Below are 26,134 nucleotides of genomic sequence, written 5' to 3'. Positions count from 1 at the left end.
GAAACACAACATCCCCTTTTTCCACAGCCCTCACTGACTTCAATGCATATTTGCCTATTTATTTACTTATTTATTACTTATTTATTTGAAAATGCTGTTTATTGTTGTTACTATGGAAATATAAATATTGTTTTGTATTTGTATTACATACAAGAGCTAATATATTGTAAACAGGACTACAAAATAAAGATGAAGCATAAGATTTAAAATGTGTGGTTTCATTTAATACGACTATTGCTAATAAACATCAAAGTATTATGAATGCCGGCAAAACCTCTGAATCCATTATATATGATATGTCGTCCATAACTAAATCAATAACTATATAAAAATGCAGATTAATAAGTGCAATTGTGTTAAAAGAGAAAATAATCATTATATTTTTTGCAGTGAGTGTATGGCTATGGTCTCACATTTAAAGAAGAAATACAACTTCTGTGTGGCTATAATCTGATTGGCTATGGCAGGAAATCATCCGGTGGAATGATTGGTTCGCTGTGGATTACAGCGAGGCGGTCATTCCTTCCCATCATCATCATGGGTTGAGTTTAGGAGCCGTCTGCAAAACAAGTCAATTTACAAATGGCGTCATTGTTATTACCTAATGTGGATTATTGGTCAAAACTTCCAATGAAAATATAAAGATGAAAGAGGTGGCTATCTTTAAACTCTACTGCTTTCCATTTTACAATCCCAGTCCTCCTCATGCTCCATCTACAAGTCCTCTCTTCTCCTCTATCCCCCTTTCTCATCCTCCCTTCCTCAGCCCTGCTGTCCTCATAATAATGGGTCTCTTCCGTCCCCTTACTCACCACTAGCAGGTGTCCTTTCTTGCCTTTGGCCACCTTCAGCTCTGGTCCACTGGTGAAGTCAATGACCCCCTCTTTCCCCTGAGCCACTGCAAACTTAATACTGCACACAGGAACAGACAGGAGGAGAGGAACAGAGGAAAGGAGGGAAGGGGTAGGGGGTGAGAGAGAACACTATCATGATCACTAACAGTGGATGACAGTTGGAATGGGTTGACAAATGTCAGCAGGCTCTCAAAGATACTCTGATGAAGCTATCCAGTGTCCAGATGATCAGAGGAGCCAAACTCACCTGTCCTGGCTCATGTTGACCTTGATCTTCTTGTCCGCCATAGTGGCCAGCTTGGTCACCACCTCGATCAAATGATCGCACTGGAGCACCATATCACTCTACAGGGCAGACAAGGGGTCAGAGGTTAGGTACTGTACTTTATGGCACGGCAGTAAGTCGCCATGACAACTGCTAGATAGAATAACCAGGATGAGGTCATCCTGTTACCTTCTGCTTGTCGTCCTCACTGGGCACGTGGAGAACCATGAACCCATCACTGAGAGAACTCACAGAGATGCCTGGAAAAAGAAGAACCGTGTTATACAGTGGACACATACACTACAACTACCTTATAACCAAGGTTACACCCCCCAACCCCCCCCCCCCCCCCCCCCCGGCCGACCACCCCTAGCCCCTCAATCCCCTATGGCCCCCAGCAGAGACTCACTCCTCAGGGCTGCATAGTCGATCCTCTGCTTCAGCTTGGCTTCGGTCACCAGCATGGCGAAGGAGGAGGTGAGGAGCAGCTGGCGAGGCCGTGCCTTGTAACCCCTCCTATCATACTTAGTCACCGCAATTCCATACTGAAACAGACAGATAGAAAAAGAGGGGGGTTTGAGAGAGAATGACAGAGAGAGAGGGAGAGACACAGAAAGCAGGAGGGGTTGTCATAAAAACCCAAAGTTTGAAGTCTAACTGTATCAATACTGATTCAAAGCAATACATGACATTGTAAAGATGATGTACACAGCAAACAGACAATTAGCAGGATTAAACTACTCAGCCAACAACAGCAGAGTGACAGAGGTAAGACAGAGGTCGCAAACACTGTCTCACAAACACGAAAGGGGGATAGTATTACAATATCATATTACTCACCTTCACTTTGTCATTGCCCAGAGTCTGTATCACTTTGAGGTTGAACTCCTCACTGTCTGTATACAGGAGAGAACATCTGTCAGTGGCGTGTTTGTGAAATACGTGGTCTGTGAAGTTTGGAAGTGTGTGCACACTGTGTTAGTGAGTGGACCCTACTTAGTCTGGAGGCCACAAACAGCTTAGGGACACTCTGGGGATAGCTGTCCTTCTGGTCCTTGAATATCTGACTGGCTACCACCTTCTGCTCCATCTATAGAAAGAGAACAGAAGAGATGCCTGTAGAGTGAGAGAGATGGAGAATGGAGAAATGTGGACAGAGACAGAGAGACACAGAGAGACACAATGACAGAGAGACACAGAGACAGAGATACACAGAGCGAGAGAGAGAGAGAGAGAGACAGAGAGAGTGTGTGAGATTTAAAAAACGAATAGAAAGAGGACAGAAATATCCTTTCTATGTGTTCCCGTCAGGTGAGTGACAGTAACAGACAGTAGCCTACCTGTTTCTTCCACTCTGGCTGGATCCTCCTGCAGTAGGCCCGCATCATGTTCTGCATACACAGCCTGCACAGGTGCTCTGACGCCTACACAGACATAGGGACAGATACAAATAAAACATTGACACATTGAATGTACAACAGTCAGATGCATTGCACCATCACCCCTTGGCTTACGCTTAATATCCCTCAGTGCGTATTGTGTGGAGTGTTGTTGGGCTGGTTGCAGTACCTCAGTGAGGCTAGGTGGGGGGATGGGCCAGCTTTTGTCCAGGACACTCTTAGGTGGGTTCCTAAACAGCATCATCAGGAAGGAGAAACGCTGATGGTCCAGGAAGTACTCGTTTTCTGGACAACGCTCGTAGTGGCGGTAGATGAAGCCTTTGATGAACTTGCGTATGATGTCCACAGCGTGTCTGCGACGCCTGGCCCTCTGGCGGGATTTCATCCCTCTCCACGCAGACTGGATCACTAGAACTAATAGATAGATAGAGGACACAATCAGTCATGTCACAGACACACCACAACAAGCTACAACTGTGCAGAGCTCATAAGAACAAACAACAAAGTAATATCCTCTGCATTACTTCATTCATAGATTCAGCAGATATCAAGAAAGTGGCAACAGAGTAACTGCTTCAGGAGGCAGTAATTGAGAAGCAGAGAAATAGTGTCAGCTCTTTGATCCAGACCCTCACCTGCCTGTCTGATGCGGAGGTACTTGGCCCTCTCTCTGTAACCCCTCCATGAGGTCTGTAGGGTGAGAACTAGAGCAGAGAACAGGAACAGAGGAGACAAAATGGTTGGACCACAGAACATAAATGTTTAATTGGATCCTACACTGAACAAAAATATAAATGCAACATGTAAAGTGTTGGTCCCATGTTTCATTCAAATACAATTGTGCACACATTTGTTAGTGTTAGTGAGTATTTCTCCTTTGCCAAGATAATCCATTCAACCTGACAGGTGGGTATATCAAGAAGCCGATTAAACAGCATGATCATTACACAGGTGCATCTTGTGCTTCGGACAATAAAAGGCCACTTTAAAGTTTGCAGTTTTCTCACACAACACAATGCCACTGATGTCTAAAGTTTTGAGGGAGTGTGCAATTGGCATGTTGACTGCAGGAATGTCCAACCGAGCTGTTGCCAGAGAATTTAATGTTAATTTCTCTACCATAAGCTGCCTCCAATCGGCCTCACATCCGCAGACCACCTAAAACCACGACAGCCCAGAACCTCCACATCCGGCTTCTTCACCTGCGGAATTGTCTGAGGGGGGATGTGTGCTAAGGAGGTTCTGAGCTATTTCTGTCTGTAATAAACTCGGGATAAACTCATTCTGATTTGCTGGGCCTGGCTCCCTATGTGGGTGGGAGCCATGGCTGCACCCCTGCCCAGTCATGTGAAATCCATAGATTAGGGCCTAATGAATTAATTTCAATTGACTAATTTCCTTATATGAACAGTAACTCAGTAAAATCTTTGAAATTGTTGCAAGTTGTGTTTATATTTTTGTTCAGTATAATTACATTAGCTTACTGTATTATCCATCCTCATGCTGCTGCTTAGTTGACCAAGTGGGCACTTCCCTGTTTTCCACTGCTACTGCTACTCTGCTGTTTATCATGATCTATGTTATTCTCCTAGCTAATTACATAAATGACATGAATTTCCCCCAAAAGCCTTGTCATCATCTTCCCTGCTGTATAGTCTCACCGAGGGCAGGCCTCCTGGCTTCCAGGGAATCTTCAGTGCTGAACAGAGTCTTAGGGAAGCGGATGAAGATCTTGGTCCTGCAAAGAGATAGGGAATTATACATCAACAACATACTGTCTCATGTTTCTCCTCACAACATGACTAAGGGAAATGTATGTCCCCTTACTTCCCTCCCTCCCCTCTCTGTGTACCTACTTGCCCAGTTTGTATTCCTCTGGTTTGTAGCCGAGGTGTTGGACCAGAGTGGCTACTCCATCAACCAGTCTGCCCTGCCAGTTAGGCCACGTCCTGGGACACAGAGACTTGTACCTGTGGTTACAGAAATGTATATAGTTAATACAGAAACTGTGGTTACAGAAATGTATATAGTTAATACAGAAACTGTGGTTACAGAAATGTATATAGTTAATATAGAAACTGTGGTTACAGAAATGTATATAGTTAATATAGAAACTGTGGTTACAGAAATGTATATAGTTAATATAGAAACTGTGGTTATAGAAATGTATATAGTTAATATAGAAACTGTGGTTATAGAAACATGTAAACAGAGTGGCATAATATAGACACACACACACACACACACACACACACACACACACACACACACACACACACCTCTGTAGGAAGGTTTCGTAGTGTCGGCGGTAGGCAAACCCAGCTCTCCTGACCCTCAGGTTCTCCATCAGACCCAGATACTTGACCTGGTGTCTGACTAAAGCCTCATCAAACCTCCCTGGGGAGAGTGAGAATATTTAATTGACTGATTGATTGATTGGACTGATTGACTTCACAGGGTGTATGATTACCTGACTGCTTGGCATCGTTGGGTTTGATACAGCGCACATAGGATGGCTCCTTGGACATCAGGATCTCTATAAGTTTGGCCAGGCTGTTCTTAAACTGAGTGGCAGCCTGCAGAGGGAAGCAGAGAGGTGACATATCAAACTCTCTGTGTGTGTGTGTATGTGTATGTGTATGTGTGTGTGTGTGTGTGTGTGTGTGTGTGTGTGTGTGTGTGTGTGTGTGTGTGTGTGTGTGTGTGTGTGTGTGTGTGTGTGTGTGTGTGTGTGTGTGTGTGTGTGTGTGTGTGTGTGTGTGTGTGTGTGTGTGAGCTTGCTTGCATCTGTGTGCGTGTATACATCTCACCGTTTCTGGGCGTTTTTGGTCAGTCACTTCCTCTCTGTGGAAGCACTGACTCAGGACCTGGCTATCTGACTGGCATATGACCTGGACAGAGAAAGCACACCACAGAACCATGTAAACACAACACACCAAAACATCCACCACACTCTATACCTACTGTAGTGTACACACATAAACCATGTGTGAGAATTCCGAGAGAGATCATGGGAAACCTGTAGTAATTGTGTGGTGAGTGTGAGTGTGTGGTCTGTGTGTTCTCATTTCTCTATTGTTGCTCCAGTCTCACCTCTTTCAGGTTTCTGTAGAGAAGGTCCTTGTTCTTGTCCAGAAACCCTTTGATGCAGATGAACACAAAATATTACAAACAGTATGTGTGAGGATGAAATCAGTTCATTATTTTCTGCAGTTACACTATTGCCAGATTGATTAGCTAGCTCACCATTGACACTGTAGTTGACCTCTCCTGCATAATGAATCAGTTTGAACTCCTCTCTGCTCACTGCCTTGCGAGTCTTCCCATTCGCCAACTTGTGACTGACAGACAAATCATATCTTAGATACAGAACCACAAATATACACACAAAAACATATTTGGAACATGGTGCAAATACACAAACAAACTATGAAGGCACCCATGTGTTTTGTGCATGTGTGTGTGTGTAAAAGAGACTCACGTGACAAAATGGGCATGGCCTCCCAAAGTGTCCTCAAGCTTCTCGAGGAAGGAGATATCGCTGGGCTCCCCTGGTCTCAAACACTCCTCATCCTAAAACACATTTATACCTTAACATTCAACTAGAGACAGGAAGAGTACAGAAGGAGAGCGATATTAGAGAGAGGTGAAAGACTAAAGTGAGTCAGATACACTACTAAACTGAAGTGAATGGCAGTTATTCTCACCAGGATGGAGATCAAGCCTTTGTGCTTTTCCTCTACCAGGTCACAGATGATCTTGTTGTCGAAGTACTTCACCGGCTCCCACTGAAATATACAGTATCATTACCGAACTACACCTTCATCACTACATGACAGTATGTTTTTCTTAGTATACCTCAATTCTTGTTTTGTCTATTTGAATGAAAACACTCCTCTCTTTCTCTGAGTACCCATCGACCCTCCCTGACTCACAGTGATGCCCTCTGCCTCGTACTCCTCCTGCTCAGACTTGAGGGTGAGCTCAATGAACAGCTGCTGCAGCTTCTCATTGCAATAGTTGATGCAGAACTGCTCAAAACTACAGGGAGATGGTTAGGGTAAAAAATATGGCACAAAACAACTGTGCTACAATGTTTTTGATTTATTTATTAACCTTTATTTAACCAGGGAAACCCATTGATAAAGGGGTCTCATTTCCAATAGTTCTCTGAGAACAACAGTTCAAGCAATGTGAGCAACACATTTAAGCATGATCATCACAAAATTAGTTACAGAGCTTCAAATAATTTATATTCCATTCAAAGGGGCAGTAGAAACAAATATACAGTGCATTCAGAAAGTATTCAGACCCCTTGACTTTTTCCCAAATTTTGTTACGTTACAGCCTTATTCAAAAGTTGATTACATAGTTTTCCCCCTCATTTATCTACATACAATACCTCCTAATAACGAATCAAAAACAGTTTTTTTTAGAACATTTTAGAAAATATCTGAAATATCACATTTACATAAGTATTCAGACCCTTTACTCAGTACTTTGTTGAAGCACCTTTGGCAGCGATTACAGCCAAAAGTCTTCTGGGGTATGACGCTACAAAGTTTGGCACACCTGTATTTGGGGAGTTTCTCCCATTCTCTACAGATCCTCTCAAGCTCTGTCAGGTTGGATGAGGAGAGTTGCTGCACAGCTATTTTCAGGTCTCTCCAGAGATGTTAGACAGGTTTCAAGTTCAGGCTCTAGCTGGGTCACTCAAGGACATTCAGAGACTTGTCCCGAAGCCACTCCTGCGTTGTCTTGGCTGAGTGCTTAGGGTCGTTGTCCTGTTGGAAGGTCGTTGTCCTGTTGGAACCTTCACCCTAGTCTGAGGTCCTGAGCGCTCTGGAGCAGGTTTTCATCAAGGATCTCTCTGTACTTTGCTCAGTTCATCTTTGCCTTGATCCTGACTAGTCTCCCAGTCCCTGCCATTGAAAAACATCCACACAGCATGATGCTGTCAGCACCATGCTTCACTGTAGGGTGGGTGCCAGGTTTCCTTCAGATGTGACGCTTGGCATTCAGGCCAAAGAGTTCAATCTTGGTTTCATCAGACCAGATAATCTTGTTTCTCATGGTCTGAGTCTTTAGGTGCCTTTTGGCAAACTCTAAGCGGGCTGTCGTGCCATTTATTGAGGAGTGGCTAATGTCTGGCACTCTACCATAAAGGCCTGATTGATGGAGTGCTGCAGAGATGGTTGTCCTTCTGGAAGGTTCTCCCATCTCCACAGAGGAACTCTGGAGCTCTGTCAGAGTGACCATCCGATTCTTGGTCACCTCCCTGACCAAGGCCCTTCTCCCCCGATTGCTCAGTTTGGCCGAGCGACCAGCTATAGGAAGAGTCTTGGTGGTTCTAAACTTCTCCCATTTAAGAATGAAGGCCACTGTGTTCTTGAAGACCTTCAATTCTGCAGAAATGTTTTGGTACCCGTTCCCATATCTGTGCCTCGACACAAAACTGTTTCGGAGCTCTATGGACAATTCCTTTGATCCCATGGCTTGGTTTTTGCTCTGACATGCACTGTCAACTGTGGAACCTTATATAGACAGGTGTGCGCCTTTCCAAATCATGTCCAATCAATTGAATTTACCACAGGTGGACTCCAATCAAGTTGTAGAAACATCAAGGATGATCAATGGAAACAGGATGCACCTGAGCTCAATTTCGAGTCTCATAGCAAAGGGTCTGAATATTTATGTAAATAAGGTATTTCTGTTTCTTATTTTTAATAAATTAGCAAACATTTAAAAAAAAAAAAACATGTTTTCACTTTGGGGTATTGTGTGTAGATGGATGAGGTAAATATTTTTAATACATTTTGAATTCTGTCTGTAACACAACAAAATGTGGAATAAATCGGGAGGTATGAATACTTTCTGAAGGCACTGTATATCAACATGTCCAGGTGAACAGGCTACACTGATAACTCGAGCTTGGCTCCCAAGTTTCTAAAACATACAAAACCATCTTTGGAATAGTGTCGCCATAATATTTTAATTGCGGAAATGTGATTATAATCAGATTAGGATATTTTAGCGATCCGCAGTAGAAGACATCCTAAATGCCCCCAGCCTGCAGATGTGAGCTAAACAGCACACTTGCACTTGAGATGTGTTTTTAGGTTATGGATGAGAAAGTGAACTGGTAAATCCAAAAATTTAGCTCGGTTGTAATGCTGCTTTGCGATCTATTAAGAGCAAGGGTTGTATTAAATAGGAACAATATGTATTTACTGACGCATTTGTCGATGTTCAATTCAATGGCACAAAACGTATAAACAAAATCATTCACTGTGAAACACATACATGTAGACCTTCATATATACGCTATACGCAGCACTTCGTTAAAAGCATCAATTTATCGAATCAATTATTGTTTTGTTGCTCAAACCGCAGGCAACACCTGTCAAACGCAGACATTTTCAAAAGACAGGGATGTCGATTCGCACAGGAATAGTATTATCAGAGGACCTTGGAGTTAGTCGAAAAACAGTAGGTGTTTTGCGGCTGGAATTATTACTCTTCTCCGATGTAAAAATGACCGACATAGCAGATTCAGAAAGGACTTAAATTACAGACGTGGTGATACGTGCTAGTGATAAAACACAAGCCTGAGTGGTAGACTTTAAACAGGTTTTAAAACAGAATCTGCGCATGCATGTAGATTGAGTCGCCATAGTCAATTTCTGGGAGAAGTGTTGCTTGAACAATCTTCCTCCTATTTTCAAAAGAGAGACAGGATTTATTTCTATACAGGAAACCAAATCCTTACTCGCATTTTTTTTGTCAGTTTATCAATGTGTGTTTTAAAGGACAGTTTACCGTCAATCCAAATACCTAACGTAAACTCACTCACTTTTGTACATTACCTTGGTCCGTACAATTGACCTTATTTTAGCGCACCAAAAACGTAATAGTTCCAGATCAACTGTAATGCCAATACCATTGTAAAGCACACTTTTTCCCCTTTCCAACAAAATTAATGACCTCCACGCTGCCCTTTTCTGCATAATTCAAGAAGGCAATGAGCTCCTTCGGGTCTTTTTAAAAGTGGCGGGTGGGGAAGCGAAACTAATGCGTGATAGTGAGAAGGAGCGGAGAGGACAATTACATACCTATTTGAAGGTTTGTGTCGAATTTGAATCGGGTTTTTAGGGCGGTGCTAAAGTGATCTTCAGAAGTAAACAGCGGGTTTGAAAGTCATGATGTGTGGGAAAACTGCTTTTTTTTTTCACTCGATCTGTCCAACCTATCGCCTCTAAAATGTAAATAAAACAATATAAAGAGTTTATATAATGTGTTACTACTGTCACATTCGTAATAAGGATGGGACCAAGGCACAGTGTGTGTTGAGTTCCACATCTTTATTTGCAGTGAAACTTCTAAAAAAATAAACAACCTCGTAACCTCAGTGGTGCCACCAGCACATACACAAACAATATCCCACAACCCAGGTGGGAACAATGGAGAACTTAAGTATGATCCCCAATCAGAGACAACGATAATCAGCTGCCTCTAATTGGGAACCATACCAAGTACACCAACACAGAAATAGGAAAACTAGAACACCCCCCCTAGTCACGCCCTGACCTACAACACCATAGAGAACCAAGGGCTCTCTATGGTCAGGGCGTGACAGTACCCCCCCCAAAGGTGCGGACTCCGGCCGCAAAACCTGAAACCAAATGGGGAGGGCAGGGGGGTAACTAGTGTCGGCTCCGGTGCGGGTTGTAGCCCCCGCCCAGACCCCGGATCCGGCCATGGCGCCGGGCTGAACGCCGTGCCTGGACTGGGCATCGGCGCAGAGGGCCCCGGCCATGGAGCTGGGTTGGACGCCGCGCCCGGACTGGGCACCGAGGAAGGCTCTGGCCATGGAGCTGGGTTGGACGCCGCGCCCGGACTGGGCACCGTCGCAGAGGAAGGCTCCGGCCATGGAGCTGGGTTGGACGCCGTGCCTGGACTGGGCACCGGCGCAGAGGAGGGCTCCGGCCTTGGAGCTGGACTGGACGCCGTGCCTGGACTGGGCACCGGCGCAGAGGAAGGCTCCTGCCCTGGAGCAGGACTGGATACCGCGCCTGGACTGGGCACCGGCGCAGAGGAAGGCTCCGGCCATGGAGCTGGGTTGGACGCCGCGCCCGGACTGGGCACCGGTGCAGAGGAAGACTCCGGCCTTGGAGCTGGACTGGACGCCGTGCCTGGACTGGGTACCGGCGCAGAGGAAGGCTCCTGCCCTGGAGCAGGACTGGATACCGTGCCTGGACTGGGCATCGGCGCAGAGGAAGGCTCCAGCCTTGGAGCGGGACTGGACGCCGTGCCTGGACTGGGCATCGGCGCAGAGGAAGGCTCCTGCCATGGAGCTGGACTGGACGCCATGCCTGGACTGGGTACCGGCGCAGAGGAAGGCTCTGGCCTTGGGGCGGGACTGGACGCCGTGCCTGGACTGGGCACCGGTGCAGAGGAAGGCTCCGGCCTTGGGGCGGGACTGGACGCCGTGCCTGGATTGGACTGGGCACCGAGGAAGGCTCCGGACTTGGAGCGGGACTGGGGAGGCGCCCTGGAGGCCTGGTGCGTGGAGCCGCACAGGTGGCACCGGACTGGTGACACGCACTTCAGGGCAGGTTCGGGGAGCTGGCACCGGACGAACCGGGCTGGGGAGACGCACTGGAGGCCTGGTGCGTGGAGCCAGCACCGGACTGTTGCCACGCACTTCAGGGAGAGTGCGGGGAGCTGGCACAGGACGTACCGGACTGGGGAGGCGCCCTGGAGGCCTGGTGCGTGGAGCCGGCACAGGTGGCACCGGACTGGTGACATGCACTTCAGTGCGAGTGCGGGGAGCTGGCACAGGACGTACCGGGCTGGGGAGACGCACTGGCGGCCTGGTGCGTGGAGTCGGCACAAGTGGCACCGGACTGGTGACACGCACTTCAGGGCGAGTGCGGGGAGCTGGCACAGGACGTACCGGGCTGGGGAGGCGCACTGGAGGCCAGATGCGTGGAGCCGGCACAGACTTCACCAGACTGCTGAAAGGCTCTTCAGGTCGAATGTTGAGCAGAACACACCTCTCCTCTCTCGCTCTCTCCCAACTTCTCCATCGCCTCCCTGACGGTCTCTGGCTCTTCAGGGCGAGTGCGAGGAGCTGGCACAGATGGCACCGGACTGATGACCAGCTCTTTAGCACGCCTGCGCTGCAGCATACTCCTCGCTAAATCTTCTCTACGGTATCCCTCATTGCACTCCTCCATCGACTCCCATTCGGGCTCTGGCACTCTCCGCTGCTCAGCCGGCCACCCCTCGTGCCCCCCCAAAAAAAATCTTGTGGTTTCTGTGGCTGCGGCCCCCGGCGTCGTTGCTGTCCTTCCTGAGTCCTCTGCGACTCCCGCCAAGGAAGGGTCTCGCATCCACTCATTATCTCTTCCCAGGTCCAACTCACTTTTCCCTCCGTTGTACGCTGCTTGGTCCTTTCGTGGTTGGGATATTCTGTCACGTTCGTAATAAGGACGGGACCAAGGCAGAGCGTGTATTGATTTCCACATCATTATTTGCAGTGAAACTTCTAAAAAAAAACTATAAACAAGCAACGAAACGTAACCTCAGTGGTGCTACCAACACATACACAAACAATATCCCACAACCCAGGTGGGAACAATGGAGAACTTAAGTATGATCCCCAATCAGAGACAACGATAATCAGCTGCCTCTAATTGGGAACCATACCAAGTACACCAACATAGAAATAGGAAAACTAGAACACCCCCCTAGTCTTCTAGGTTGGTGTACCTGACCAAGGGCTCTCTATGGTCAGGGCGTGACAATTACATACCTATTTGAAGGTTTGTGTCGAATTTGAATCGGGTTTTTAGGGCGGTGCTAAAGTGATCTTCAGAAGTAAACAGCGGCTTTGAAAGTCATGATCGCTTACAGTGATGTGGCAAAAAATGACGGTATCCCCCCTTACCCTCGTCACTGTCCATTTCTTGTTTTTAAACGATGAGAGAAGTGCTACACCTGGTGGAGAGAGATTGTAAGACAGAAATAGTTGCTTTATGTGTGCTGTACGTTACGGCATTACACGTCACGATGTAACGGAGGGTCAGTTTTTTCAACTTTTCTCCAATACTATAGAGCCATTACCATGTCGATCAACGCTTGAATAGAAACGTAGTTCACACCCCAGATTTTGAAGTCAACACAGTCGCTACAGTCGCATTAGTTTTCTTTGCAGCCTCGTTTGAATGTCGCGGTTGCGCACATTTGTACGGAATGGGGTGAGTTTACGTTAGATACTTATAATGGGGGACAAGCTCAATTTGGGCGCCTCTCAAGGTACAGATACGCAGGTCTTTAGGATACATTTTACGAGACCTGGAGAAAAACATAAACCTGGTTTTATCGACATTTAGAACTCATTTAAGATCACTGAGGGATTCTTGAATTGAGTCATAGCCAAACAATTACATAATGTACAGTACATTGCTATACAACACATCTTCATGCACTGAATAAATTAGCTAACATTTGTTCTGGTACCTATTGTGCTGGAAGACCTCAAAGCCATAGATATCCAGCAGTCCTATGACTGATGAGCCTTTACTGCTGTTGTACACATCATCCTGCAGATAGACAGCACACAATACACTCAGTTTTGGAGGTAGAAGGCAGCATTATGTAGCTAGCAAAAAGAGGAGCAGTAACTATGAGCAAAAAAGCTAATTGTTTTGCTAGCTAGCTATCGTGAGTGATGTTTGTGTGAGACCTTGAATGCCAGAGACTGGTTGATCTTCACCACCAGCCAGGTGAAGGCACGGCCATACACCGCTTTGGCCAAGGCATCACGAGCTTCCACAGCCTGCTCAAAACTCAACGGGCTTATCATCTGGGACACACACACACACACACACACACACACACACACACACACACACACACACACACACACACACACACACACACACACACACACACACACACACACACACACACACACACACACACACACACACACACACACACACACACATATATTAGTGATGCAAAATACTTTAATGTTAACTTTAGTGTTATCCTCTGGGCTCAGCTGAACTGTATCAGTACCCTCTCTTTAAAACCAAAATCTAAATATGCATGCCATACACATCAAAGGCATACTGTATCACTTGTTTGTAAGTGGGACATTAAATTATATTACCAGACATAGTTCTGAATCAAGTGAAACAGCCCGCCATAGACACTCACCTCCTCCCCTTTGGCAGTGATTTTCTTATGAGTGAGAGCCTCTCTCAGTGCTGCTCCATCCACACCTAGCAGCTGCAGAACAAGCAGGACAACATCAACATCTGCCTTTAGAATGGGGAATGTGTGTGTGTGTGTGTGTGTGTGTGTGTGTGTGTGTGTGTGTGTGTGTGTGTGTGTGTGTGTGTGTGTGTGTGTGTGTGTGTGTGTGTGTGTGTGTGTGTGTGTGTGTGTGTGTGTGTGTGTGTGTGTGTTGGGGGAGGAGGGTATCGTTCATCTTCATAGTTCCAACCTTGGACAGGTATTTGAGCTGTGGCTCAGTGGTGATCTGGTTTTCCCCATTCTTCCCTTCTCCAAACTGAGTGTTCCCAAGATGGAGGACACTGGCGATTATATTCAACAGATCCTAAAGAGGGAGAGTGAACAGACATTTAAACCATGACCTTCTCATTCTTCATGGTGAAATTTAGGGTTGAGTGAAATTTGTTTGCAGTGAAAAACGGTATGCAGTATTATTATACACTAAAATGTCTCTAACCTCCACCTCATCCTCATGGAAGCCGATGACGTTCAGTGCCTTCCTCACTGTTCTCCAGTCATTCTTATCATTGATGGAGCTCACCCTAGGACAGCAACCCTGAGAGGAACAGGACATCACTGATCAAATAACTGCACGCACACACAGACACACACACACACGTGCGCCAGCACAAACACACACCTTGACCAGGTATTGGTATTTCTGGGCGTTTCTCTCCAGTCCCAGCTTGCTGAGAAGGTCTTGTTCTCCTCCCTCGAGCAGCTGGTAGAAAATATGGAAGTTCCTCTCGCCGTGGTTCTGGTGCACAACACGGGACTTCTCCAGCAGGTAGTTGAGGATGTGGCCTCCTATCGGCGCCCCCTAGGGGAGGTTAGGAACAGGGACAGTCAAGGTACTGCTGAGTGTGGTCCTACTAGAGCTGCTTTAAAGCAGATTTATGCTTGATCCGATAATGCGGTCTGGAGGCTCCATACGGAAGGTGTAGCACAATATAAACACAAACTCACTTCCTTGACAACTTCCTTCAAAACAGCTCTGCTCCGCAAAGCGCAAGATGTATGAATGCCCTGACTTCTGCAGAGGCCGCATCGCAGTAAATGCTGTACGGCCAATGCAGATGCGGAATGACCATAAATCGTCTTTTAGCTGAATTATGCCCTCATGACTTAGACTCATAGTAAGGCATGTTGTATGGTAAGACCTGAATGCAACATGTTTTAGTTATGCACAATCTTTTGATGGAATGGTGTGTTGTGTTGTAGAGACAGTATGGTGGTATTTACATTTACATTTAAGTCATTTAGCAGACGCTCTTATCCAGAGTGACTTACAAATTGGAAAGTTCATACATATTCATCCTGGTCCCCCCGTGGGAATTGAACCCTGGCTCCCCCCGTAGGAATTGACCCCACAACCCTGGCGTTGCAAGCGCCATGCTCTACCAACTGAGCCACACGGGACCATGCCATGGTATGGCATGAGTATCAGCGATAGTAGACTTATGTGAGGAAAATCCCTTAACCCAGGAGCCAACGGAAGGAAGAACAAAAGACTTACCCTGAAGTCAAACTGGACATCCATGTATTTGCCAAACCGGCTGGAATTGTCATTACGCAGTGTTTTGGCATTACCAAAAGCCTGTAGAGAGAGAGAAGTGAGTGAGGGGAACAACGGAGATAAGATCAAACACAGCTGAGAGATAGGAAACATTAACAGTACAGTAATAGCATGTTCACAGCAGGATGTATCTATTGTTATGGCTTTGTCGGAGATTGGTTCAAAATATGCAATGTATCAACATGATTTCCCTCATCCACAAATAGATTTACTTGTTTGAAGCAACATGATTTTGTAGTGGGCCATTAATTTCTCGCATTGATGTTACACCAGTCTCAGTACCCCTGCTATAAATGTCCTTCCTCCTCCAGAGCCTTAGAGGTGCTCATGGGAAGAGATCCTTGGCAGGGGATCTTGGGAGGGGGCGGGGGGTATACCTTACCTCCAGAACAGGGTTGGACTGCAGCAGGCGGTCCCGGAGCGTACTCATGTGGTCAGTGACAGGGCAGGTAGTGGCATAGTACTGGAGGATCTTCTTGGAGGCCTCAGTCTTCCCTGCTCCGCTCTCCCCAGAGATCAGGATACACTGGTCCCTCCTCTCAGTCCGCATGGCCCGGTACGTGTTGTCTGACAATGCATAGCTACAAGATAGAGAAACAGAGGGGTGGGATATAAACATGATATTAGCTAATGATCCAGCTCATACTAGTGTTTTCACATACAGTGGATCACGATCATATAGCAAACACACAATACATACAGTAAATGTATTGTACCCAATGCAGATTCATATGTAGGCCTACTGTATGTACATAAAGACATCTACACATACATGCTGGTCCTGCTTGGTCAGAGAGAGGTTCAGGATCAGGGGTCAGGGGTCAGAGGGTGACTCACATGTGGGGTGATATCTCGTAGAAGCTGACCCCTCGGTAGCGCTCCATGTGCGCCTTGGAGTAGATCTCCAGGTCCTTGTTGGGGTTCACTGACACCAACACTGACCCTATGTAGGTCTGATACAGGGAGACAAGACCCGCACACTGCCGTCACCAACCCCTCAAACACTGACATAAAATCAACCTTAACCAAACATTATGTGAAGCTATGTAGGATCAGTCGTGAAGAGGGCACGACAACACATCTTCCCCCTCAGAATGCTGAAAAGATTCGGCATGGGCCCTGAGATCCTCAAAAAGTCACTGCTTGGTATGGCAACCGCTTAGCATCCGACTGCAGGCACTACAGAGGGTAGTGCGTATGGCCCAGTACATCACTAGGGCCGAGCTACCTGCCATCCAGGACCTCTATACCAGGAGGTGTCTAAGAAAGGCCCTAAACATTTTCTAAGACTCCAGCCACCATAGACTGTTCTCTCTGCTACCGTACGGCAAGCAGTACCGATGCACCAAGTCTGAAACCAACAGGACCCTGGACAGCTTCTAACCCCAAACCACAAGACCGCTAAATACACAGCTCAAAAAAATAAATGGAACACTTAAACAACACAATGTAACTCCAAGTCAATCACACTTCTGTGAAATCAAACTGTCCACTTAGGAAGCAACACTGATTGACAATAAATTTCACATGCTGTTGTGCAAATGGAATAGACAAAAGGTGGAAATTATAGGCAATTAGCAAGACACCCCCAAAAAAGGAGTGATTCTGTAGGTGGTGATCACAGACCACTTCTCAGTTCCTATGCTTCCTGGCTGATGTTTTGGTCACTTTTGAATGCTGGCGGTGCTCTCACTCTAGTGGTAGCATGAGACGGAGTCTACAACCCACACAAGTGGCTCAGGTAGTGCAGCTCATCCAGGATGGCACATCAATGCGAGCTGTGGCAAAAAGGTTTGCTGTGTCTGTCAGCGTAGTGTCCAGAGCATGGAGGCGCTACCAGGAGACAGGCCAGTACATCAGGAGACGTGGAGGAGGCCGTAGGAGGGCAACAACCCAGCAGCAGGACCGCTACCTCCGCCTTTGTGCAAGGAGGTGCACTGCCAGAGCCCTGCAAAATGACCTCCAGCAGGCCACAAATGTGCATGTGTCAGCATATGGTCTCACAAGGGGTCTGAGGATCTCATCTCGGTACCTATTGGCAGTCAGGCTACCTCTGGCGAGCACATGGAGGGCTGTGCGGCCCCCCAAAGAAATGCCACCCCACACCATGACTGACCCACCACCAAACCGGTCATGCTGGAGGATGTTGCAGGCAGCAGAACGTTCTCCACGGCGTCTCCATACTCTGTCACGTCTGTCACATGTGCTCAGTGTGAACCTGCTTTCATCTGTGAAGAGCACAGGGCGCCAGTGGCGAATCTGCCAGTCTTGGTGTTCTCTGGCAAATGCCAAACGTCCTGCACGGTGTTGGGCTGTAAGCACAACCCCCACCTGTGGACGTCGGGCCCTCATACCACCTTCATGGAGTCTGTTTCTCACCGTTTGAGCAGACACATGCAAATTTGTGGCCTGCTGGAGGTCATTTTGCAGGGCACTGGTAGTGCTCCTCCTTGTACAAAGGCGGAGGTATCGGTCCTGCTGCTGGGTTGTTGCCCTCCTACGGCCTCCTCCACGTCTCCTGATGTACTGGCCTGTCTCCTGGTAGTGCCTCCATGCTCTGGACACTACGCTGACAGACACAGCAAACCTTTTTGCCACAGCTCGCATTGATGTGCCATCCTGGATGAGCTGCACTACCTGAGCCACTTGTGTGGGTTGTAGACTCCGTCTCATGCTACCACTAGAGTGAGAGCACCGCCAGCATTCAAAAGTGACCAAAACATCAGCCAGGAAGCATAGGAACTGAGAAGTGGTCTGTGATCACCACCTGCAGAATCACTCCTTTTTTGGGGGTGTCTTGCTAATTGCCTATAATTTCCACCTTTTGTCTATTCCATTTGCACAACAGCATGTGAAATTTATTGTCAATCAGTGTTGCTTCCTAAGTGGACAGTTTGATTTCACAGAAGTGTGATTGACTTGGAGTTACATTGTGTTGTTTAAGTGTTCCCTTTATTTTTTTGAGCAGTGTAGTTAGTTAGTCAGGTTAGCTATTGGTTAACGATTTATCTGCATTGACCCTTTTTGCACTAAGTCCTTTTATCACATACGCTGCTGTTACTGTTTATGATCTATCCTGTTGCCTAGTCACTTTATCCCTACCCATATGTACATACAGTGCATTCGGAAAGTATTCAGACCCCTTGACTTTTACAAAATGTTGTTATGTTAGTCGTATTCTAAAATTGATTAAATAAAAAATGTTCCTCATCAATCTTCACACAATAACCCATAATGACAAAGCAAAAACTTTTTTTTTTTTTTTTTGTGCAAATGTATTAAAAATAAAAAACAGAAATACCTTATTTACATAGTCAGATCCTTTGCTATGTTACTCAAAATTGAGCTCAGTGTGCATCCGGTTTCCATTGATCACCCTTGAGATGTTGCTACAACTTGGAGTCCATCTGTGGTATTGGAGTCCATCTGTGGTATTGGAGTCCATCTGTGGTAAATTCAATTGATTGGACATGATTCGGAAAGGCACACACCGGTCTATATAAGGTACCACAGTTGACAGTGCATATCAGAGCAAGAACCAACCCATGAGGTCGAAGGAATTGTCCATAGAGCACAGATCTGGAGACGGGTACAAAAAAGAATTCTGCAGCATTGAAGGTCCCCAAGATCATTCTTAAATGGAAGAAGTATGGAACAACCAAGACTTCCTAGAGCTGGCCCCACGGACAAACTGAGCAATCGGGGGAGAAGGGCCTTGGTAAGGGAAGTGACCAAGAACCCGATGGTCACTCAGAGCTCTAGAGTTCCTCCGTGGAGAGGGTTGTCCTTCTGGAAGGTTCTCCCATCTCTGCAGCACTCCACTAATCAGGCCTCTATGGTAGAGTGGCCAGACGGAAGCGGATCTTCAGTAAAAAGCACATGACAGCCCGCTTAGAGTTTGCCAAAAGGCTACTAAAGGACTCTCAGACAATGAGAAACAAGATTCTCTGATCTGATGAAACCAAGATTGAACTCTTTGGCCTGAATGCCAAGCGTCACATCTGGAGGAAACCTAGCACCATCCCTACGGTGAAGCATGTTGGTGGCAGCATCATGCTCTGGGAATGTTTTTCAGTGGAGACTGGGAGACTAGTCAGGATGGAGGGAAAGATGAATGGAGCAAACTACAGGGAGATCCTTGATGAAAACATACTCCAGAGCTCTCAGGACCTCAGACTGGAGCGAAGGTTCACCTTCCAACAGGCCAACGACCCAAGTACGCAGCCAAGACAACGCAGGAGCAGCTTCAGGACACGTCTCTGAATGTCCTTGAGTGACCCAGCTAGAGCCCGGACTTGAACCCCATCGAACATCTCTGGAGAGACCTGAAAATAGCTGTGTAGCGACGCTCCCCACCCAACCTGATTGAGCTTGAGAGGATCTGCAGAGAAGAATAGGAGAAACTCCCCAAATACAGGTTTTTCAAGCTTGTAGCGTCATACCGGCAGGTAGCCTAGTGGTTAGAGCGTTGGACCAGTAACTGAAAGGTTGCTAGATCGAATCCCCGAGCTGATAAGGTAAAAATCTGTAGTTCTGCCCCTGAATAAGGCAGTTAACCCACTGTTCTTAGACCATCATTGTAAATAATAATTTGTTCTTAACTGACATGCCTAGTTAAATAAAGGTTAAAAAAATCAAATAAAAATGAAATACCCAAGAAGGCTCTAGCTAACAAAGTACTGAGTAAAGGGTCTGAATACTTATGTAAATGTGATGTTCCCGTTTTTAATTTGAAATAAATTTGATAACATTTCAATAAACCTGTTTTTGCTTTGTCATTATGGGGTATTGTGTGTAGATTGATGAGGGGAAAAACGATTTTATCCATTTTAAAATAAGGCTGTAACATAACAAAATGTGGAAAAATTCAATGGGTCTGAATACTCATTGTGTATTTATTCCTTTCTCGTGTTATTTTTTATATTTTTATATTATTCCCCAAAAAATTGGGTGGGGCGGTTAGTTTACACCTGCTGTTTACGAAGCATGTAACAATCATTTTTATAGGACCAATATTTCCATAATGATATGATTCTTTACATAGATGAGGTTCTCCCCAAAACGTCGGCGCAGGTTTTCGATGAAGGCCGCCTCGCTGGTGTAGTTCTCCAGCAGGACAAAGTCCTGTACCCCCACCCTGTCACGTGCTGTCAGAGTACTCTCCATAACTAGATGAACTCTGCCCTCACCTCCCACCTCCTAGAAAGAGAGAGAGAGAGAGAGAGAGAGAGAGAGAGAGAGTTGGGAGAGAGAGAGATACTTTGACAATGTAAGTAATAATGAACTTGCCATGTCAATAAAGTTAATTGAATTGAAAATTGAATTGAAAGAGAGAGATAGAGGGATGGGGTGAGAAAAGGGGGGGGGGCTTCATTGCCTGCTGCTCTTTCCCCAGATACACATAACCCAAATTGACCCCTTGGCCCTACCAATATGCACTTCATCTAGACACGATAGAATTTGACAGGTATAAACAATATGTTAATATCCTCACCTTTCCCCTTGATTTTCCCCATATCGCTTACATAACCTCTTAGATCAACACAAGTGCATGGAGGGTTGGGCAGAGGGTCGAGTTGGGATTGAGTGTATACTGACAACACCACAGCACTGCAAAAACACCTCCACAAGAGGCTTGTCAAAGAACAACCACATCAACCAGATGAAAGCACACACAGGACATTCAGAACACAAATCAAACAATGATGACATTTCAAGAATCGCTAATATAAACAGTGTCTCTAAACTCCTCTATTGTGTGATTGTGAGATAGCGTATTGGGATGTATATACAGTAAATACAGGCCATAGCTCCAGTCAGGTTATGACCAATACTGCTAAAGAGGTGTTTGTACATGTAAACACTGGTACACTGATGGCAAACATGACAGGAATTAATATCCAGAGAAGTTCACCGTCATGTCCATCAGAAAAAAATCACAAGGGAACAGACACACAAATCAAAATATACCTACTGTGGATTATCCAGCTATGACTGTACTATAATCCAGCAGTACAGACCAGAATTTCAAGGCTAGGCTACATCCTATATTCCAGCACAGTACTACTACAACCAATACCCTCTAGTTTGTTTGATCACTCTCTGTATCTTTTGAACAGAGTAAGCCAGCCCCCCCTAACACACACATTCACACATGCACGGACCCCCCACCCACAAACATACACACATACAAGCACGCACACGCACGCGCACAAACACACACAAAGGGAGAGGAACAATGGGGCCAGGTGCTTTGGGAACACACAGCTCTGTCAGGGGTGTCGTTAGGGGCTCGTTAAGGTAATTAACTGGTCGTTATCTCTGAACGCTTAATGGTGGAAAATCCTTGAAACAACACAAGGACAACAGTGGAGTGTAGCCAAGAACTTTGAGCAGAGGAAGGACGGAGACACTTCCACTCTGCGCTCCAACCCAGCCCCCCTCTAACTCAGTGTATTGTTCTCCCACTCACTTCTGCAGGTGGCCTTCCTGCAGCCAGTAAAACAGAGGACTTCTCTCACACACACACATGAATACATAGCGATTAGCGAAGCAGTCAGATTTTCCGAAGGATACAACTGAAGTATTTTAGGGTCAGGTTTAGGGTCAGGTCTTCAAGGAACTCCATTGACTGTGTCTTTTGTGTGTTTATCTCAACTCTAATGCTTTAGCTCACACCCTTCTTCTGCCTCTTTAAAGGGTTGTGAGTGGACTCTCAAGTAGTGTAGGCCTAGTTGCTGTTGTCCTGTGGCCCTCAGTGAGAAGATAAGTGCAGTAGGTACTCATCAGAAAAGCACAAGCCTCTAGGTCAGGGGCGTCATGCACCCATTATTTTCGAGGGAAGTACGTGAGGATGAACGGAGGTGGTCCGGAGGGGGGAAATTCTAAGAATTTTGCATTTTTCAAACACCTGAAACAGATTTTTCCTGCAATATAGAGCCATAATCATTATGCCCAATTCCATGTCAACATTATGTATCTTTTTCTGCATAGATTATATTCTAAGCATACCTCTTTACCTGTTCAATTGTCATTTTAAAATAATGCACATTGATTCTTTAATGCCTTAATGTAACGTTCCTGACCTGTTTTATGTTGTTTTTGTATGTGTATATGGTCAGGGCGTGAGTTTTGGGTGGGCAGTCTATGTTTTCTGTTTCTATGTTGGTTTTGGGTTGCCTGGTATGGCTCTTAATTAGAGGCAGGTGTTTTGCGTTTTCCTCTAATTGAGAGTCATATTTAGGTAGGGTGTTCTCACTGTTTGTTTGTGGGTGATTGTCTCCTGTGTCGTCGATGTATGCACCATACGGGACTGTTTGGCTGTTCGTTCGTTTGATGTAATCTGTTTCCTGTCCGTGAGTTCTACGTTTAGTCAGTTAAGTTCATGTTCAGGTTTCGTCTACGTCGTTTTCTTGTTTTTGTAATTTTGTAAGTGTTTTGTTTTCGTGTTGCCGTCGTGTCGAATAAAGAGATGGCTTATTTCCCTAATGCTGCATTTTGGTCCACTGATCCACGACAGCCCTTACACTTAAGGGTTGTTCCACCTCAAAAAGCACAAGAAATAGGATTGACACCCTCCATCTCAGATTGTTCTGAAATAGTTTTTGTTGTTGTTAAAAAGAGATAAGATTAGTATTCCTGCAACACTATTTTGTTGAAATATAATTTGATCTCTAAGAAATTAAGCTAATTGATTGCACCCAAATTGGTAATTTTAATTTATAGGATTCATATAATATTCAGTAAATATAGTACGTACTATAACATCTGATTTTGACTATAAGTTAGACATGAGGAATCCAAAAAAGAAATCAGAAGCCACCAACGGACATTCTCTGTTAATTTGGTGATGTCAGCCCCCCCCCCCCCCCCCCCCCGTTCAGAGAAATTTGTAATTGAAGTTGTTGGGTTTATGTCCCATCCTACATTCTGATATTACCAGGTTCTGACCACTAGATGGATAGTTCACCCAGATTCAGCCCATTATCAGCTTGAAAGCCTCATTCTGGGACATTTCTGCAAAAAGGTAGCTGACATTTCTCTCAATACATTGCGGTCAATGGAGAAAGATGAGTGTCACAGGCATTCTCAATACTTTTATTTATTTATCCTTTATTTAACTAGGCAAGTCAGTTAAGAACAAATTCTTATTTACAATGACGGCCTACCCCATCCTAACCCGGACAATGCTGGGACAATTGTGCACCGTCCTATGGGACTCCCAATCACGGCCGGTTGTGATACAGCCTGGAATCGAACCAGGGTCTGTAATGATGCATCTAGCACTGAGATGCAGTGCCTTAGACCGCTGCGCCACTCGGGAGCCCAATACATTAGGTTCAATGTGAAAAGAGACCTGAAAATAGCTGTGTAGCTGTGGATGTGCTAGCACTGGACAGTGTGGAAAAATACCAGCTACAGTATGTCCCTGGAGAGCCTACAAAGCCTACAAAGATTCTCAAATATAAAATATATTTTTATGTCTCTATTTGGTTTGGTCAGGGTGTGATTTGGGGTGGGCATTCTATGTTTTGTTTTCTATGATTTTGTGTTTCTATGTTTTGGGCGGGTATGGTTCTCAATCAGGGACAGCTGTCTATCGTTGTCTCTGATTGGGAACCATACTTAGGTATCCCTATTTCCCTCCTTTCATTGTGGGTAGTTGTCTTTGTTTGTGGCACTATAGCCCTTCAGTTTCACATCGGTTTTGTATGGTTTATTGTTTTTGTTGGCGTCGTTCTAAAATAAAAGTAATGTACGCTCACCAAGCTGCACTGTGGTCCGCTTCTTCCAAAAACACTTTTTTGGTTACTACATGATTCCATATGTGTTATTTCATAGTTTTGATGTCTTCACTGTTATTCTACAATGTAGAAAATAGTACAAATAAAGAAAAACCATTGAATGAGTAGGTGTGTCCAAACTTTTGACTTGTACTGTACACCCTGACTCATGCTGAGCACATTATTTGTGATTGATGAATGACTGAACGTGTCTCCCTTTCCTCTTTGTGGTCGCTGTGAGGGCAACCCAACATGAGCTTACGTTACCTTGGTTTTCAGAGGAATGTTCAATATGTTCTGTACACATCTGCTCTGTGTGTTCTGCAACACTCACACACACACAAACAGACGTCTATGACATGTTATGAGCAGCATGTAGAGAAGGGAAAAGGATCTTACCCTGCCTTGGTATCTCATCCTGTCCTAGCTTAGTGTTTGGTGATCTCGCTCTCTGGTCGTTGGTGCCTCTGGAGTCACTGGTCCTCCCTCCTCGTCAGGAAGACTCCCTACGTGTTCTAGTTAGTCTCTCTGTCCATGTGCAATACATTCAGATTACAGTTCCTCTCTCCTCCTTCTCTCTCTCGCACACAGTACAGTATACTGTCTCTGTTTCTGTAAGTCTGGTTCTCTCTTCCAAACACACACATACACACCCTCACACCCCGCTCTCCCTCCCTCTCTCTCTCTCTCTCTGTGTTCTCTCAGTCCCTCCTGCTACCCTATGACAAAACACACAGCATCAAGCCTAAATACCAGCAGTTCAACTTGTTTACACCGTCAGCCCTTTAGTCCCATTGACAGGTCAAGAAAACATCCTCTTCTCCACTAGTCCGCAAGTTCTTAAACCACCGATCTGAAACACGGGCTGTAACTCCACTTACGCGTCACACATTTGGACCGGAGAAACTTCCAAAAAAGAAAGAGGGAGAGAAAGAAAAATACGAGGGAAAGTATGCTGTCTGAGCCAGACCAAAGAATAGAGGGCAAAGAAAAGGAAGACTTCAAAAGGTTTGGAAAAATATCCAAACAGCCCATGGATGTTGACAAAACATCGCTCTGAAACGATATAAAAAAGTTACAACAATCACATGACTGAGGCCTGAGGGCACTATTTCCCTCCCTCCCTCCCGTCTTCTCTTCTCCCACAAGCTGAGACAGATTTGTAGGAGATGACAGCAATAGAACTGTCACACCAACAAGATTCATTTCATACCCAACCCTCTCCTTTGGCTCTCTTCCCGTCCATGAAAAAAAAAAAACAGTCCATTAAACACAAGATGCATCACTCTCTTATAACACCAGCACAGACATTTCTCTTATATCATTACCCTGCTACCCCTACTCTGCTACCCCTTCTATGCCATATGTTTGTAGACTACGGCTATATGTTCACACATTTGTTTTGTGTGTGTTAGTGATAACTATATCCCCTAACCCCTCATGTACAGTACACACGGAGTGGAGCAGCAGTGCACTTATTTGACAGTCTCTTTCACCCTACAGTGGCTTCACCCCTTGACAGGGTTGGTAAGGCCAAGGTCACTGGTCTCAGTTTGAGGATGGCACTCCCCATTGTCCGCCTCCACCTCTGTTCTGATTTCCAGTTACTATAATTTAAACCCCCCCCCCCCCTCCCCCCATAGTCCCCTCTCTCTCTTTGCCAACATCATCAGAAATCCAGCCTTGTGGAATTTGAATAATGTTTTCCAGACGGAGCCTCTCTCTCTCCCACTCTGAACAGAGTCACATAAGAGCAGTGTGCAGAACAGTGAGATCCAATATCTCTCCACCCAGACCTATCCTAAAAGACCCACAGTGCATGCTATGCTCTCCACCCCCTTTTCACTCAATAACAATAAACAACATCTTTGGATGTGTTTTTACAAATGCTATAAAATACTTTTTTTAAAGGCATCCCAACACTTTTTTACAAATAGAGCCTAAATAAC

General features: G+C 45.6%; 1 protein-coding gene across 1 annotated transcript; it reads right to left on the bottom strand.

The window, feature by feature from the left end:
• Window positions 1-202: 202 nt before the first annotated feature.
• On the bottom strand, window positions 203-25,273 carry LOC129816402 (unconventional myosin-Ic-like). The gene is made up of 31 exons (XM_055870852.1): window positions 24,585-25,273; window positions 20,443-20,601; window positions 16,240-16,355; window positions 15,785-15,983; window positions 15,343-15,423; window positions 14,467-14,646; window positions 14,284-14,382; window positions 14,038-14,151; window positions 13,749-13,820; window positions 13,270-13,389; window positions 13,044-13,126; window positions 6,455-6,560; window positions 6,227-6,307; window positions 6,001-6,092; window positions 5,766-5,860; window positions 5,613-5,659; window positions 5,330-5,410; window positions 4,990-5,095; window positions 4,799-4,916; window positions 4,376-4,489; window positions 4,181-4,257; window positions 3,155-3,223; window positions 2,689-2,933; window positions 2,460-2,543; window positions 2,116-2,209; window positions 1,960-2,015; window positions 1,529-1,664; window positions 1,309-1,379; window positions 1,102-1,199; window positions 813-912; window positions 203-559 (listed from the first exon to the last, which is right to left on the bottom strand). The coding sequence occupies exons 1-31, from the start codon at window positions 24,600-24,602 to the stop codon at window positions 536-538; spliced, it is 3,135 nt and encodes a 1,044-aa protein (XP_055726827.1). The 5' UTR covers window positions 24,603-25,273; the 3' UTR covers window positions 203-535.
• Between the last annotated feature and the right edge of the window lie 861 nt (window positions 25,274-26,134).

Source organism: Salvelinus fontinalis, chromosome 2 (assembly GCF_029448725.1).
Source record: "Salvelinus fontinalis isolate EN_2023a chromosome 2, ASM2944872v1, whole genome shotgun sequence".
NCBI classification, from domain to species: domain Eukaryota; kingdom Metazoa; phylum Chordata; class Actinopteri; order Salmoniformes; family Salmonidae; genus Salvelinus; species Salvelinus fontinalis.
This window is presented reverse-complemented; position numbering and strand designations above follow the sequence as displayed.

What these genes read in the sequence shown, in the direction of transcription:
- LOC129816402 (XM_055870852.1), bottom strand. An exon ending in TACGAAACCTTCCTACAGAG is followed by an intron (nt 4,490 to 4,798) that starts GTGTGTGTGTGT and finishes CTGTAACCACAG; the next exon opens with GTACAAGTCTCTGTGTCCCA. An exon ending in CGACTATGCAGCCCTGAGGA is followed by an intron (nt 1,380 to 1,528) that starts GTGAGTCTCTGC and finishes TTCTTTTTCCAG; the next exon opens with GCATCTCTGTGAGTTCTCTC.